General features: G+C 46.5%; 2 protein-coding genes across 6 annotated transcripts; both read right to left on the bottom strand.

The window, feature by feature from the left end:
* Nucleotides 1-85: 85 nt before the first annotated feature.
* Nucleotides 86-4,982, bottom strand: actr6 (actin related protein 6). The gene is made up of 11 exons (XM_085168880.1): nt 4,788-4,982; nt 3,939-4,056; nt 3,797-3,865; nt 3,598-3,721; nt 3,297-3,432; nt 3,164-3,220; nt 2,097-2,195; nt 1,850-1,928; nt 1,529-1,700; nt 842-980; nt 86-714 (listed from the first exon to the last, which is right to left on the bottom strand). Exons 1-11 carry the CDS (start codon nt 4,853-4,855, stop codon nt 585-587), a joined length of 1,191 nt encoding a protein of 396 aa, XP_085025006.1. The 5' UTR covers nt 4,856-4,982; the 3' UTR covers nt 86-584.
* A 126-nt stretch (nt 4,983-5,108) lies between these two features.
* On the bottom strand, nt 5,109-15,175 carry LOC146513381 (protein FAM3C-like). Of its 5 annotated transcripts, none has more exons than XR_014875423.1 (11): nt 13,934-14,472; nt 13,269-13,307; nt 9,811-9,891; nt 9,593-9,667; nt 9,398-9,506; nt 9,197-9,255; nt 8,896-8,946; nt 8,739-8,823; nt 8,362-8,488; nt 7,787-7,949; nt 5,109-7,666 (listed from the first exon to the last, which is right to left on the bottom strand). XR_014875423.1 is itself a non-coding variant. In XM_085168881.1 (11 exons), exons 2-11 carry the CDS (start codon nt 14,061-14,063, stop codon nt 7,860-7,862), a joined length of 846 nt encoding a protein of 281 aa, XP_085025007.1. In that variant the 5' UTR covers nt 14,064-14,168; nt 14,296-14,472; the 3' UTR covers nt 5,109-7,859. The 5 variants fall into 5 exon arrangements, 4 of the variants coding, with proteins under 4 accessions (XP_085025007.1, XP_085025010.1, XP_085025008.1 ...); XM_085168881.1 differs by having other exon boundaries at nt 5,109-7,949; nt 13,934-14,168; nt 14,296-14,472; XM_085168884.1 differs by lacking the exon at nt 13,934-14,472 and adding an exon at nt 15,017-15,175 and having other exon boundaries at nt 5,109-7,949.
* Between the last annotated feature and the right edge of the window lie 958 nt (nt 15,176-16,133).

Below are 16,133 nucleotides of genomic sequence, written 5' to 3'. Positions count from 1 at the left end.
CCCCGGAGTAAAAACCGAGCACCCGTTTTAATCCAAACCCTCTAAACAATTCAAGATATCTAAAGATATAAAAAACACTCAAAAATGAACACTGAAGTTTTTTATTATTGTATTTAATAAATGCAAATTAAGATTTACATACAAAGAACACAAACATTAAAATACTGTAAAAACAAACAAAAACAGTTTTCTGACTAACGTCTCGTCCACAGTTTATTCATTCAGTGATTATCTGGGACTGCTCACTTTTATTCCCAAGTTTAAATAAAGAGCTGAAACATCACATTTATGAGCCATGACTTCGACCCACACCTCCGTCTCCACTGAGCCAGCAGAGGTGGAGGCAGGCGGCTGCTGCAGGTTCTCGGGGATAAACGTCAGGAAGACAGCAGCAGTGGTTTGAATGCCCCGAGCCCGCCGTCCAAGGAGCATCCAGACCTGCAGGTTTGGGGACCCTCAGTCTCCACCCACCTGCCCCACTCAGACTCCACACTTTACACACACTGTTGCTGTGGTAACAGGACACGTGTGACAGTGGAATAAGTCGAATCATCACTATCGATGTTTCTGCTCAGTTTGAACTCCTAAATGTCGAACTTCTCCTCGCAGATGCAGTGCCCGTTCTCCTCGTAGTCCTCCCGCATCACCACCATCTCGTCATAGTCGGGGTAATGAGCCAGCAGCTTCCCGCCCTCCCAGGCGTAACAGACAGGACTGCAAGACACAAACACGGCGTTAAAGTCTCCGTCAGCAGCATCCGCAGGTCAGCTAACCAACCACGTTCACTCATCTCTAACGCCACTTCGTGAAGATTTTGAGGCTGAGGATGAGGAGCACTTACTTTGCAGGAAACACGACAGACACGGGCAGGTGGGCGGGGACCAGCGCCCGCAGCTCCGCCTCCAACCGCTCTCTGAAGCCGGGAAACAGCGTGTTCCCTCCGGTCAGCACGACGTTCCGGTAGAAGTGCGGCTGCATCTCTGAGGACAGATTCACACGTTTAATTAAACGCTGAGCCGCTGTTCCTCACAGCGCCACCCGCAGGCCGTCGTTAAAAGTGTCAGAGACTTTTTTATTTACCTGTAACATTCAGTTTTTATTGGTCTGCAGCTTTAAAACAGAAACAAGATTCTGCTCTATGACAGAAAGATGATGAGTCGTACATCTACACCTGATTTATTTTGAGATTTTACGCTTTATTTTGATTCTTATTGGACAGCGGCAGTGACGACGGACAGGAAGCTGAACGTCTGGTGGTTTTATATGATTACATTACTGTATAATTAAATGATTTTATTTATTAGCATTATTATTAAGTTGTAAGGTGGAAGAGAGCAGGAGCAACATGCTGGAATCGAACCGTCTCCATGATCAAAGTAAACTTACATGAAGTCGTCTCCTCGTCTCTGCTGCTGTAAACTCAGAAATCAGCCTCTGACGGGTTTTCTTCTCTAAGCTCACAGAATCCGTTTCATTCATAAATCTGTGTTTCGTGACCCCAGCACGCCGCCGTGGATCAGCCACTCACCTTCAGGCAGCGACTCCACCGAGTGGACGATGGCCTCTGGGATTCCCATCTCCTGGATCCCGATGTCGGACGGGTGGAAGAGCATCTCGGGGACGGCGAAGCGCTCGTTGGCCAGCCTCAGGATCTGCTCTCCTGTTTTGTACTTCCCACTGAAGACCATCTCCTCACGGGGCTGGTGAGCAGAAACAGCAGAGAGCCATGAACATGTCACACACACTCACACACTGAAGAAGCTGCCAACATGAGGGCGAAGCCACGTGACGGGATCACAGCGACACGTCCTCACTGACGGCGCGTTAACACGAGCTGAGGCGCTCTCACCTTGCAGAAGCCTTTCTTAATGGAGCTGAAATCTGGAAGCACGTAATCCCTCATCACCGTGTTCTCCTCGCCCTTGGCCCTGACAAACCACAGCAGGTGTCCAGTTAACCAGCAGCTGCTGTGCATTTACACTCTGACACAGGGACTCACAATCCAGCTGTTAACGTACTAACGTAGGATAAAACACTGAAAGCCTGTCACACTGAGTCCCAGATCACGACATGAAGCTCAGGCTGAAGCTGCTTACTGGGCGATCTCCATGTCCTTGTAGAACTGCTGCGAGACGTAGCACACGTCCTCCTTCACCTGGTTGATCACGTGAGTCTCGTCCATCACGTGCAGCTGACTGTAAAAACAAACAGGAATCATTTTACTTTTTATTTACTTTAAATCTGAACGAGTGTGACGAGCTTCCTGTTACGGCTGCAGCTGGACCGTCATCAGCTAAAGAGTCACCTGAACACGAAACACCTGTTCAGAGGAGGACTGCTGAGTCAGAACCAGAGGCAGCGATGGACTCCACGAGCATCGCAGAAATACAAGTTACTCAGATCTGTCCCCACTGAGGTCTGGGAGAGACCCAGACTGTCCCCTCAGATGACAGGAAACTGTTAGGATGTTCAGGATCAAGCCTGCTGTGGATCTGCTGGAACACCAGTGTCACTTCCACAGTGAAGCCAGTCTCACATCTCCAAGAACCAAGAAAGAAGCTCCTGCTCCAAAATCAACGAGCTCAACTGAAATCTGCAGCTGCCCACGTGGACGAGCCAAACGGCGTCTGGAGAAACGTTTGATTGTCAGACGAGACAAAGGTGGAGCTGATTGGAGGAGCAAAGGTGAGGCTTTCAACCCTGAGAACACTGCAGCTGTGACGCATGGCGGTGGTAGCATCACGCTCTGGGCCGTGGTTCTGGAGTGATGAACGAGGACGGACTCCAAAACCTTCAATTACACCTCAGATCAGCAGCTGGACGGTGAAACGTGGACACAGTCGGGTGTTCCAGCAGGACAATGATCCCAAACACACATCAGAACTGGTTTTGGATAAAGCAGCTTAGCATGAAGCTGCAGAACAGAAGAGAAGCTACAACTTCAACCCTGCTGAAAATTAGTTTAAAGGCAGGAAACCAACCAGCATGAACTCTAGCTTGATGATAACACACACACGTACACACACAGTGTGGATCAGAGAAAATTGAAAATAAATTCACACCTGTGTTTATCTGTGTCACAATTATTCCACCTGAGAAAAAGAAGAGCTCCATAAAAGCCCAGAGTTCCTCCGGCCGAGGTGCCGGCGTCACAACGACTCACCGATACGAGATGATCTCCTTCAGGTGATTGGTCAGCAGCTTCCCTCCCACGTTGATCCTAAAAGGAAAAACAGGCATCAGGTTGCTGCTGTTGGTGTTCTCGCTGCTGCGTCTGCATCGTCGCGTCATCTAACCTGCGGATGCCCTCCTTCATTTTCCTGCTGCGGCAGTAGGGGGCGATGTGGGTGAAGGAGAACCCGGTGTCCACCACCATGCAGCAGAGCTCGGAGGGGTTTGTGTGGAAGTAGTGATGAGCACTAAGAGAGCCGGCTGGAGGAACAAAGTGGGGAATCGTTCAAAGAAAGCTTCCCTGATTGCCCGAAATCAGCAGCTCAGCTTTACCGTTTTTTACAGTTTACGAGCGCCACTCTTACTAAAACGAGACGCCAGGCTTTTATTCTGAAAGTAACAGGAAATCTAACAGGATGAACTCACCGTTGATCCTGAGTGCCGACTGGAACTGGTACTCCTCAAACAGGATCTCGTTCATGGACTCTTGAATGGAGGTGAAGTTGAAGTAGGGCTCGCTGATGACGACGCTCGTGTCTGCGAAATCCACCTGCACCCAGAAAACAGGGTCAGCCTCCACCACAGGAGGAGCTCAGTCAAACACAGCGATGAGGGGTGGAGTCACCTTAAACATCTCCTTTCCAAACAGGTGGTCCCACACCTTCCTCTGGACGTCCCAGTTCACCAGGTAACCCTGAAGAGAGAAACGGTGGAAATGAGACAGTCTGACGTCAGGCCGAAGCTGCTTCACCCTTACGTGACTTCACCTTCTGGAAGGGGAGGATGTAGAAGAGCCCCGAAGGATCTTTGATCTCATCCAGCTGGTTTGCAGTGAAGGTTTTTAACCTGGACGTCTTTGAGCGAAACTGGCAGTTTGGGATGACGCTGAGAGGGACAGAGAGAAGGTCGACGTCAGGGCCGCTCATTATTCTACCAACTACACGATTTTTTTATTCTCATACATTTATATTATATATTTATATATTTGCTCATTTTTACTCTTTTTTTAAATGTTTTTTTGCAACTGTTTCCCTTCATAAATTTGACAGTTTGTTTCATTCCACCCAACAAATTTGCAAAAGTTCATTGAAACATTTTCATGTTTTTTCTTATAAATCTGCTTGTCCTGTAAATGTGACCATTTTTTCTCTTAGATATGTACAAATTTATATTTTTCTCAATTCTCTCGTGGATTATAGCTTCAGTGTGTTGTGTCTTCGCCATCATGTACAGCTTTATGCAAAAGTTCGAGTAAATTCTTATTGATTTTGTTTTACGTGACGCACACTGGAAAAATAAGCCTCCCCTAAGAGTTAACTTAATTAAAAAAACTATTATAAATGTATAACACCCTTAGCTGTTTTACATTTATAAGATGAATTTCATTTAGACTTTGAGAGTTTATATTTGGTCTATAAAGAAAAAAATAAAGCGTTTTTAATCAAATACATTTTATTTCTTAAACTGAGAGATTTTAAATAGAATCTGGCGTGAGGGTTTGACTTCTTTTACACAGAGGTTAGGTCGCTTAAAGTCTAAATTATTTTTACGCCTCTTCAGTTGAATTATTATTATTTTAATTAGCCGCAACGTTAGCTGTCATGCTAACATCTCACCTGACTTTCTCCTGGCTGTATCCGATCTTCGCCGTGTACGCTCCGTTATCCAAAACTAATGTCGCCATTTCAGAGGCGGAACTGCTCACATTAAATGCATTTATAAACTCAGATTAATCCAGAAATAAACAAAAACAAAACGCATTTCACATTTTCAGCGAGAATCCGCCATTAGAACTTTACGAACTCCTTCGGCCAATCAAATTTGTCGTCCTCTCCGTTTGTGGCGGATGGACAGCCAATCAGATCTTCACATCTTAGCCTTTACGCTTCTTTGCAGCTCGACCAGCCAATCAGAAACAATGTTTTTGACTGTGCTTTAGAAAAGTGTTCGGGTGGAAACGGCATCTTGCTTTTGTTCCGCCTCCTTTGTTCGTTAACTTTTAGTCTCTTTTGCTCTTCAGAGTGGAATTAAATGACATTAATCGGAAGTTATAAACAAAATAACCGCCCAAATACGACTTTTCCTTTAAACTAAGTGCATTTAGTTAATTAATGTCTTTCAGCATAATGTTGATGTAATTTATTTGAATATTTACATTTCATGGCACTATGGAGGCTTGGGACACACGACACGGGAGCTCCAGTTTTTCACTCCAACTTTATTCACCTCCATACATCAACTGAGCACATCGCGCCCAAACACAACAAGAACCCCTCCTCCGAACTTGGGTGTGAGTGGAACCATGTAGTGGGTCGTCGCACCACATTTTTTAATGTTTCTAAAATCTGCAGAAAAATCTTTTTCTTCTTCTTTTGCTTTCAGCTGCTCCCTTTAGTTTTCTCAGAGGACCGTCTCCTCCTGTTCCAGTATCCTCCTCCGTCACTATATCCATGAACCTTCTCTGAGGTCTTTCTCTTTTCCTCCTGCCTGCCAGCTCCATCGTCATCATTCTCTGTCTAATACAGGGGTTTCAAAGTCACAGCCCGTATACTGACATGAAGAAATAAAATGCAGTTTGGTCCTTGAAGTGACTTTTTTGTTAGGGAGGATTTGTTTGTTGTTGAGTGAAATGTTAAAATGAGTTTTTTAAAAAGCCAAAACTGATTGAATATGAAGGCAAAATGAGCCGAGAGCACAAACATGCTGTTAGTTCAGAGTCACAAACTCGTGTTTGTTTGGTGGTTCAACAAAAGGCTTCAGTTAGTTTAAGAGGAAAAATAAATCTAAATTCATGTTTGCAGTTTTGTCTTGTTATAAAATATTTGAAATTTAAACAAAACATTTTAGAAAATATTTCTGGTTTTGTTTGTTTTGTACTACTTACACACTAAAGTGGCCGTCCAATGAGACGACAGCGGCCCACAGCTCATTTCACTTTGACACCCCTGCTCTAATATCTCCATCCTGTGCAGCTCAGCCTCAGCTCTCCTCAGATGGTTGACCCGAGATATTTAAACTCTTCTTTCATTCCTCTCCTCTTCAGAGCACGCCTCCACCCACACAGGCTCTCCTACGCCTGCTCTCAGAGACTCCTGCCTGACCTCACCCGTCTCAAACAGGAGGGGGCTCAGAGCTTCAACCCATCTGTCCTGCACCACCCTTCCATACCTCCAATATAAAAACACAGTCCTCTCACTGAAACACACCCGAGCGGTTCACGTCTTTCGCTCTTTGCCCACAGAGGTTAAATGATGGCGATCACACTGAACCGTCAACTTTTCACACTCCAGCTGTCATGCAAACATAAAACACAACTGAAGCATAAATCAGGTGCAGGTGCGTCGAGCCGGCAGGTAGGCGGGCACTGCCTCGCTGCTTTATGCTCCTGAATATTTAAACCATCACCTGGCAGTGGATCTTTATTCTGTGCAGTAATAAAATGATTTCATGCAGAAAAGACAAACTGGGGACAAACAGCTTCTTCACACTGTTAACAAACACACACACACACGTTTATTGTGTTTGCATCCATAATTCTGTTGTACGCACAAAGTGCTTTTCTATTGTTTCCTGAAACGAAACAGCAGAAAATGAGCTTGATGCTTTTTCTCCTGCTTTAATCCTCAGAATGAAATCTTTGTCGTCCACGTGTGAGGACAGGACGCTCTGATGACTGCGCTCAGCTTCACTCACCTTTTTACAGGTAGCTGTCGTCATGTTTGTCCCCGAGTCACATTTACTCACAGAGAAAAACAATGAACAATGAGTCTGCTGCTGCAGGATGTGACTCAAGGAAGTGTGAAATCCTCTGTTTGCCGAGGCAGCAGCGTGAAAGAGTCGCAGAGAGTTTGTTCTTCAGTTCAAGTCAACTTTATTCATATAGTACAAACTCACAACAGCCTCAAACACCTTTTATTGTGCAGTAAAGATCCTACAATAAACCCAACAGTCAGACAGCCCCTGTGAGCAAGCACTTGGTGACAGAAGGAAGGAAAAACTCCCTTTAAACAGGAAGAGGCTTCAGGCAGAACCAGGTAACCTTCATCTAGCCTCAAAATCGTTGTCTTCCTCCAGAGTCAAAGCATCAGCATCTTCTTCATTCGGCTTCCTTTGATTTTTATTGTAAACAAACCAACAACCACGAATCTGAAAATGGGTAAGAAACATCGCACACGTGCAGACCCACAGCCCGGCAACTAACTCACTTTGTAACAACCTTAAACTCAAGAAAGGACACAAAGAAACCTCCCCAGACCTGTGTGATCCTGGCTGGTCTGACGTCACTCGTCTCTGTCAGAGTCATTCTTAAGAAATCAAAGCAACACTTAAAATCACAAAGAAACAAACTGGAAGCTGTGGAGCTGCTCTGGGACGACTCGAAGATAAAACCTGGAGATTCTGGTGCCGGTGATGGTGGCTGCAGCGCTTCAGGAGAGGCTGAAACCTTCAGGAGGTCATCGCTCTTACTGCACAGCTCACCTGGCTTCCCATCACCCTTCAATAAAAAGGACCAAATCTGAAACCTTAAAATGTCTTTTCCTGATTTTTGTTTTATTCCCAGCAGCAGACGGAGTCCAGCTGCCATGAAAGCCTCACACAGAGCAGGTGGGTTCACCTGGATTTGGTTTGCACAGCTTGCTGGTCCCAGATCAGTCTCTAAATCGCCGGCCGTGCGTCCGCAGCCTCAGTCACTCCAGGTATTTGGGGACGCAGCCCTCCAGCCCGATCATCTCGGGCCAGCCGTCGTATTTGTTGGTTGCCGAGTCGCTCTTCATGTGCTGGAAGAGAGAGAGTGAGGAGGTGAAGAGGATACAGGCAGCACGGCGCTCTCCTCGGCTTCTGCAGAGCCTTTCACGTCTGACACGTGTGCTCAGCCTGGTTTGTCTCGTTGTTGCTGCTGTAGAGCACAACTCCTCCTGAAGACTGGCTAAGAGCTCAGACACTAACAAGAACACAACAACAACAAAAGAAGACGTGGAGATCAGTTCAGGATGGTTGTGATTGGTCAGGACTCACAGCCACCTCTCCACGATCAGGGGAAACCTGACACCTGCTCCCTCAGGGATCACACCTGCGTCCCGGGTCAGGACCCTGATCCTCACCATCCCAGCATTTAACGCTTTACATGCACGAGTGCACACATTTCCACGATGAAGCCGGAGCCGGCTCAAGGCCTTCAGACTCATCTACCTTCTCAAACCTGCTCTTCCCCGTTACTCCTTTGCCACCAATAAACACCCAGTTGTCCCTGTAGCCCAGCGAGTGGATGCGAGAGCTTCCCAGTTCAGCAATCAGATTCTTGAGCTCGTCGTTCAACCTGCAGAAACACGCAGAGGGTGGAGGAGTGCGTTAACAGCTCACCTCAATATGAAGACAACACAGAGACTGAGCTGACAGCTGAGACAAAGCCTCAGAAACACAAACTCCACCCCTGCCTGTCCCGTTTTATAAAACAAACGAACACGGATACAGCATCCATGCTGCGTCTGGTCCTCGATTACTGTGCAGGAACAAGAACCCAGAGAGTCTGAGCTCCGTCAGAAGTGATCGGAGGAGGAGACTCTTACTTTGTTGAGGGTTCGTCGTAGGACGCCATTATAACGATGGAGCCCGTCTCGATGCTCTGCAGTAGCTCAATGAACGGTTTCACATCTGCAACACAAACATGATAAAAGCTCCGCCTCCAACCGCTGACACGAGTCGGCTCGGGTCGTCTTCACTCACCTCCGCTGTACGTGTCATAGTGATCCGTCTTCAGGACTTCTCCCGTTTTACCTGCAGGAGAAAAACGAAGGTGTCACCTCACACGGGATCACAGCAGAACACCAGGAGAAGCTCCGCCCATTCATTTGAGGATTGAATGCATTTCCAAAGAAAATCTTAAGACTAATTCTTAAAAAGGTTTAGAAATACAGAATAAAGCAGTCGAGAGAAAAACGAAACACCAGAAAGCAAAAGGAAAGAAGGAGCCATCGATTCTTAGTCAGCACCTGGAGCCGTGAGGCTGCGCAGGAAGCACGCTCACCGTTTAGGATAACGATGTTTATTCCTCCTCCAGCGTTGTTCAGCGCCGTTCCCAGAACCCTGAGGAGAGTCACAGTCTGCACGTCAGCACGAAGAAAAAGTTTAAAACAAAGAGATGCAAACGCGACACAACAAGCATGCGAGGTCTGATAGGACGCCAGAGAGACACGCTGAGGAGAGGAGGCAGCGAGGAAGCTCCTACAGTTTGTTTTGGACGCAGATGGCCGCGGGGACGACGTTGGCGGCGCCGCTGTGGATGTAGAAACTGATCTCATGTGCAGGACACTCTCTTGGAGTACCACAAACACCAGCTGAAGGAAAGAAAAAGACTCGTTATCATCCTCCACCTGCTCCTCTGGGTCAGCTGACGCCCCCATCAGCTCGAGTGACCTCTGACCTGAACGCTTGCTGGATATTTTGGCTTCGCGAGGGAAGAAATTGATGAGCTTGGGTAATTTATGACGCCAACCACCTGCGAGGACAGAAACAAAACGACTCATTAGATTTACAGAAACAGGTTTTTCTTTGCTTTAATACGAAACATCTGAGAGCGAAGCTGAAGGTCGACCGTCCTCGGGCGCTACAAGAACTGTGTCGTGCTTCATGCACTCTCACCTTCAAACGAGACGTTGGACTGCTGCAGGAAGACGACGACAACGATCACACACGCGGCCACCACCAGCCACAGCAAAACACCTGAGGGAGGCACACAAAGTGTCGTTAGCACGCCGTGTGAGGCGGTCGCACCTGATGAGCAGTTTCACGCATCACAGGCATGAGAAACACGTCTGACGACATCCTCACACACTCGCTTTTATCTTTAACGGTTTCTCTTTGTCAAACGATTTGGATTGTTTTGGAAAATGTTTCCAGTTTTTTTTAGAAGTAAATAAAATCAACAACCAAACCATGAAAGTCAATAAATGATAAGAACGACTTCAGATAAATGGAAAGAACCAGTGACTGCGGCTGGTTTATTACAGCCACGATAAACATGAATGTTTCAGTTTTAAATGTTTATATCAAACTAGAAAAAATTGCATTTCCTGCGAAAATGCTGTGTGGATGCCTCAACGCTGAAGATGTCTGCTGAAAAAAGCTGAAAAAAGCTGAAAAGTTGCAAAAAGTTGCAAAAAGTTGCAAAAAGTTGCATGGCAGTGAAGAAACAGAATATTCTGCTGAAAACAGGTGAAGAAGCAAAACTTTTTGCTGAAAAGTGGTGAAAAAAAATGTTGCCATGAGCAGCCAGAACCTGGCCCTCCTGGTCTCAAGGCAGCTACTCATCTCACTGAGACAAACTCATTCTCACAGAGAAGAGGTGGAGAGACTGACAATTCTGCTGAAATGAGCAGAAGCTGCTGAGATTTGTGCTGATAAGAGGTGAAAAGGCTGAAAATGTTCAGTTTTTTCTGAAAACAGCAGAAAAAGCTGAAATTTGTGTTGAAAAGAGTTAAATAAGTTGAATTGGTAACTGAAAGAAATGTTGCCATAAGTGGGATTTGAACCCGGGCCTCCCAGTCTGAGAACGGCTGCTCATCTCACTGAGCTAAAACACAGCTCAGCCCGGCGAGGAAAATCAGTAATAATATGGCAGAAATGGGGAAAAAATATTGCAAAAAAATTCAATATCTCAAAAAGTATAGAAGTTATGAGCACCAAAAGTCATAGCTGGCATTAGCAGAAAGAGCAGAATTTGTTAAAGTTTGAATGGAGAAAATCAGCTGAAAACTGAGGGAGTAGTTAATCAGCAAAAAGCGTACGGAAGCAACTGGAGGAATAATAAAGAATAAAGAGAAACAAGAACTCAATTGTGTGGATGCCTTTTGAGGCATCCACACAACTAGAAAATTTTGCATTTCCTGCAAAAATGCTGTGTGGATGCCTCAACGCTGAAGATGTCTGCTGAAAAAAACTGAAAAAGTTGAAAAGTTGCAAAAAGTTGCAAAAAGTTGCATGGCGGTGAAGAAACTGAAAATACAGAAGCAACTAGAGGAATAATAAAGAATAAAGAGAAACAGGAACTCAACTGTGAAAGGGCATCCACACAATTAAATGAACCGGACACAGGCCCACGCGCTTCGTTGTGAATTATTTCTTTGTAAATAAAACGCAATCAAATATTTGCTCAGATTATCTTGGTTAAGACGTTCGTCATCCATCATTGTGATGGCTGCCGACTGCGTTTCTTTGTGCGCGGGTGAGCTGCCCTGCACAAACAAAGGTGAGGTGAACACAGGTGTTCTTTCTCACAGATGTGCTCTCACTACAGGAAACATCTGCCTGCTGTGCTGAAGAGCGATCAGCCGAAGTTAAACTAAAACAGAGCTTTGTTTAAGCCCAACTCTTTCTCCGGGTAGTGCCCCTGAAATATTAAAAAACAGCAGCCGCACACGTGTGAAAGCCCGTTAACCTGAAGTCTGCCTGAAGCTCGTTTCTACCAATGAAAGATAAAAACGGTTTCTGCCCAACACGGAACTTTTAGGTTGTGATCTTACAAGTTTCAGAAGCTGATATGTCGGACAATGTTCGGCTGTTAAGTTGAATTTCCGGTGATTATCTCACATTTGCAGTCTGCGATCTACTGACAGCTAGAGGCGAGATTTTACACACTGAACATTTAACATTTTGGCTTCTCTCAAGATTTGGCTTTGAGGCAGAAACAAGCTTCCGTGCAGTGGGAGGAGCATCAGTATGGAGGAAGACTCAAACAGGAAGAAGATATAGGCTGTGTCCCAATTCAAAGGCTGCTTGAAATGCGGCCCTCAAATGCGTCCTTCATTTCCCTGAATTTTAAGGACGTGGCGGTGTAGACTTCGTGGCCCAACATATCCCAGAATGCATAGCGCGGCGGTGGGTGTGGATAATTTTGCCGAAAAAAAACGGCAGATGAGGGGCAGCCGAAGAGTAAACTTTAAGTAAGTACTGAATATTACATCACTTATTTATGTGCAAATGTTTAATAACGAAGAACATTAAAACATTGCTGTTGGCCACATGTCGGCAAAGTCATGTGACATTAGTGACGTTTGTCTGTGAAGCTTCTCAGTCATCCAGGTCATCGTAGTCAAAGGAGCTTGCAAAGAAAAGCGTCTGGACTTCTTTAAGTTGCTTGAAGACGTTTCACCTTCATCCAAGAAGCTTCTTCAGTTCTAAGGTCAAATGGTGGAGAGTCCCAGATTTAAACCTAGTGGGAGTTTCCCCCCACAGAGGGACAAAAGGACCCCCTGATGATCCTCTAATCGCCTGAGCCAAGGTGTGGAACTGGGTGTGGGTCCCAATCAGCCAGAGTTTCAGGTGAGCTCATTGTGAAACCTGGCCCCACCTTATCATGTGATTTCCTGAGGTCAGATGGCCCACATACTGTTTCTACATCCTGGGCCATCTGACCTCAGGAAATCACATGATAAGGTGGGGCCAGGTTTCACAATGAACTCACCCGAAACTCTGGCTGATTGGGACCCACACCCAGTTCCACACCTTGGCTCAGGCGATTAGAGGATCATCAGGGGGTCCTTTTGTCCCTCTGTGGGGGGAAACTCCCACTAGGTTTAAATCTGGGACTCTCCACCATTTGACCTTAGAACTGAAGAAGCTTCTCGGATGAAGGTGAAACGTCTTCAAGTAACTTAAAGAAGTCCAGACGCTTTTCTTTGCAAGCTCCTTAGATTAGTGACGTTTGTACTAACTTGGTTTTAAAGCCTTTACTTTAAAATATACGTTCAATAGCTGAGCTTAATCAGAGAATGACCAAAGCTCATGTAGAAACAAACAAATGAACAAAAGATTTTCTTTTGTTCATTTCTGTCAAACAAAGCTGTATGAAACGTTTCCAGCTGTTAGTATCATGGTTGCTAGGCAACCTGGGCAGCGCGACGGAGGCTAGACCGCCCGTTTCACAAGCCTCGCACTTCCGGTCTTAGCGGTCTTCGAGTACGCGTCCTTTGTGGGCCGTTAAGGCTGCAGACCCTGAATTGGGACACAGCCAAAGAGTGAAGGACGAAGCACATCAATGAGGAGCATCAGAAGCGCGCGCGCACACACGCGCACGCAGGTGAAGGCAGAAAGAAACTTACTTCCCCGGCGGACCGCGCGCTTCATCGTGCTTCGTTTCCCTGTTTGAGACACACGGGTGGAAACTTCAGGACTCGTCAGACATGCTCGTGTTCACATCTCAGCTGTGATGTTCCTGTGGGACTAAAGCTGTGGATGCGTCTCGCACACCCACCGAGTGTGCTGCCCGTCCGTGTCTTTACTTACACAGTAAATAATGCTCACTCAACTCAATGCTTCTATAAACCCGCCTGTTTTTAAACCACCTTCATCACCGATCCATGTAAATCTGACCTGCTGTGACCCAAAAAATACATCTTAATGTCACCCAGACTTCAGTCACGGCCCCAAACGGACTGCGGTTATGACAGGAATGCTGTTTATCAAGATGATGTCATTCTCAAGAGGAAGCATTCAGCCCATGTTTGAAATGTTTGGAGCCTTCACAGCAGGTTAAATACTGGAAATCACTTTACCGGCCCGAGACTCTGCACCTGAGCGCGCTCCACAGAAACTCCAAACACCTGAGCAGAGCTGTCAAAGCTTCAGTCAAATACTTCATGAATGTTTGGAAACTTGCTAAACTTGCTTGCCGGGTACACCTGCACAGGTGCTGCTAAGCTCCGTAAAGATGCGCTTTCTTCCTATTTTCACCGAGGAAAAGAAACCAAACCACACCGCACGTTACCTGTGACACCCGCGCAGGTACAGCAGCTCTTTCTCACCGTGATGGTCTGAGAAATCACGCCCCCCCCCCACACACACACACCTACCTCAGAGGAAGAAAAGGTAGACTGACCGACTCTGACGGTGAGCATCTCCAACAACGAGCAGTGCCGCCGACCGCCTCTCCTCTCAGCCAATCAGAAGCTCGCAGGTGGGTCAGAGTGCGCGTGAATAAAGCACAGGTGTAACGGTCCCACCTGTTTGACGAAGGAACGAACGGAGCTCACAGCTGTTTGTCTCACAGGTACCAACCTCACGACGTGCAGGTACAGCTGGAGCCACGCTCCGTGCACTGAGTCTGCGCAGTAACAGAAACAAACTTACCGTAAAACCAGATAAGTAGTGCCCGCTGGCGTTACTGAACACTCATTCCTGTCTTTAAAACCCGGGTTTGTATCCCTCCGCCCACCCGTGAAGTTCCAGGACCTCGTTTAGTCAAATATGTGAAAGTATGTGTGGAACAAACCCAGCAGCTCCACGCTGGTGCGGCACACAGGTGAGGGGCGGCACACAGGTGAGGGGCGTCACACCTGTTACAGCCCATCTGCTTTTCAGCATAAACTGCGTAACAGCGAAGCGTCGGAAACACGACTTTTAGTCCAAACGTGCAGGTTGCTGCTTCCTGTCCTCACACAGTAAAAACACTTTTTAATCAAAGCTGATCTTTATTTCCTCCAGGAGACAAACGGCATTTTTTACGTTTTCTATAGAAAACCTGACAGTACCAGAGGTCACGTGACCTGCAGCCTCTTTAACGCTGAGAAGCTGGAGACAGAAATTGTTCCGTTATTGTTCCTCCTTCAGCAAGTTCACACAAAACGACAGAAAAGAGCGAAACATGAGTTTTTAAACCAATCAGAACAGCTCCGCCCCCCAGCGAGGACGCTATCATCAAGATAACGTCACGGTCAGTAGAAACACATGAAACACCTGCAGGCCTACAGAAGTCCTCTCATCATTAGAATGGACCTGCCTCTATTGTTATTAACGATAAGCTGAAAGGCCTGGTTATGTAAATGACCGTGTCACGTGACATCAGACTGACCTCTCACAGAGCAGCAGACGCTTCCTCGTCCTGTCACACAGATGTAAACACACATTTGGTTCCTCGTCAATAATAAGTTCAGAAGCTTAAATGGGCGAATAAACCTGTGTAGATTACAGCAGCTCAGATTCAGCAGCTCAGATTCAGCAGCTCGGCATTCCTCACATAGCTGACCGCAGCTGTACTTATTATTTTGGCTGCTGTAACAGGAATCCAGCTTCTGATTGGTTCATTTCTGGAAGCCTGCTGAGGGCCCTGTTACCTGCCCTCTTATTTGTAACACCTGGCTTCATTTAAACAGGACATACTCGCCAAACCCGTTTTACTCACAGAGGCTTCAGTGGGCGCACGCCATGACCACAGACCTGCAGCAGCTTCGATGGCGTCTGGTGCTCGCGTCTGATTTTCATATGGAAACGACGTCCTCGGGGCAGGAAGTCACCTCAGGAGTTAAATAAAATGAAGGCACCAACTTTACTGTCCTCTAAGTGATGAACGCCGGCGTAACGCCATGTAAACATGCAATTCAGAGTAATCTGATTACAATTTACATTTTCCCATGATGAGAACCTTTAAATATTTGTGTTCAGGCTCAGAGGTAAGTGTAGGACGTGTGCAAGCGAAAAACAGAAAAGCAGAAAAGAGGCTGTAGGTGGCCACTCCTGCTCCAGGTGCAAAGGTATGATTGGTGTTTAGGTGCAGACAGGTGTGCTGAGCAGATCCTGACAGCAGCAACAAGGAAATCTGCCGAGGTCTCAGGATTCAGCTACCCTGCACCTGTACAGGAAGTTCAGGGCTGGACCTCCCAGTTTGTGTAATTAGACTGAAGTGGAACCATTTGTCCTGAAAATGTTTAGTAAAGTCTGTCGTTGCCCCTCCCCCCTCCATCACTGTGAAGAACTCTGGAGCTTTTATTTTGAAATCCAGCTGCTCAGTGCAGTTTGAGTGGCATCAGTCACAAATTGGTGTTTTGTTTTAATTAAAGGCTCCTCTGGACACTTTCAGCACACAAGCCTCATCTCACACGAGTGTGATCACAGTGAGGGATTCCCGGGAACAGTTTTCACTATTCCCGATGAACCCTGCAGAACCCTTTGAGTTCCTAAAGAGAAGAAAG

The sequence above is a fragment of the Neolamprologus multifasciatus genome, chromosome 7 (assembly GCF_963576455.1).
Source record: "Neolamprologus multifasciatus chromosome 7, fNeoMul1.2, whole genome shotgun sequence".
Lineage (NCBI taxonomy): Eukaryota > Metazoa > Chordata > Actinopteri > Cichliformes > Cichlidae > Neolamprologus > Neolamprologus multifasciatus.
The sequence above is the reverse complement of the archived record's forward strand: the minus strand, read 5'-3'. Positions and strand labels throughout refer to the sequence as shown.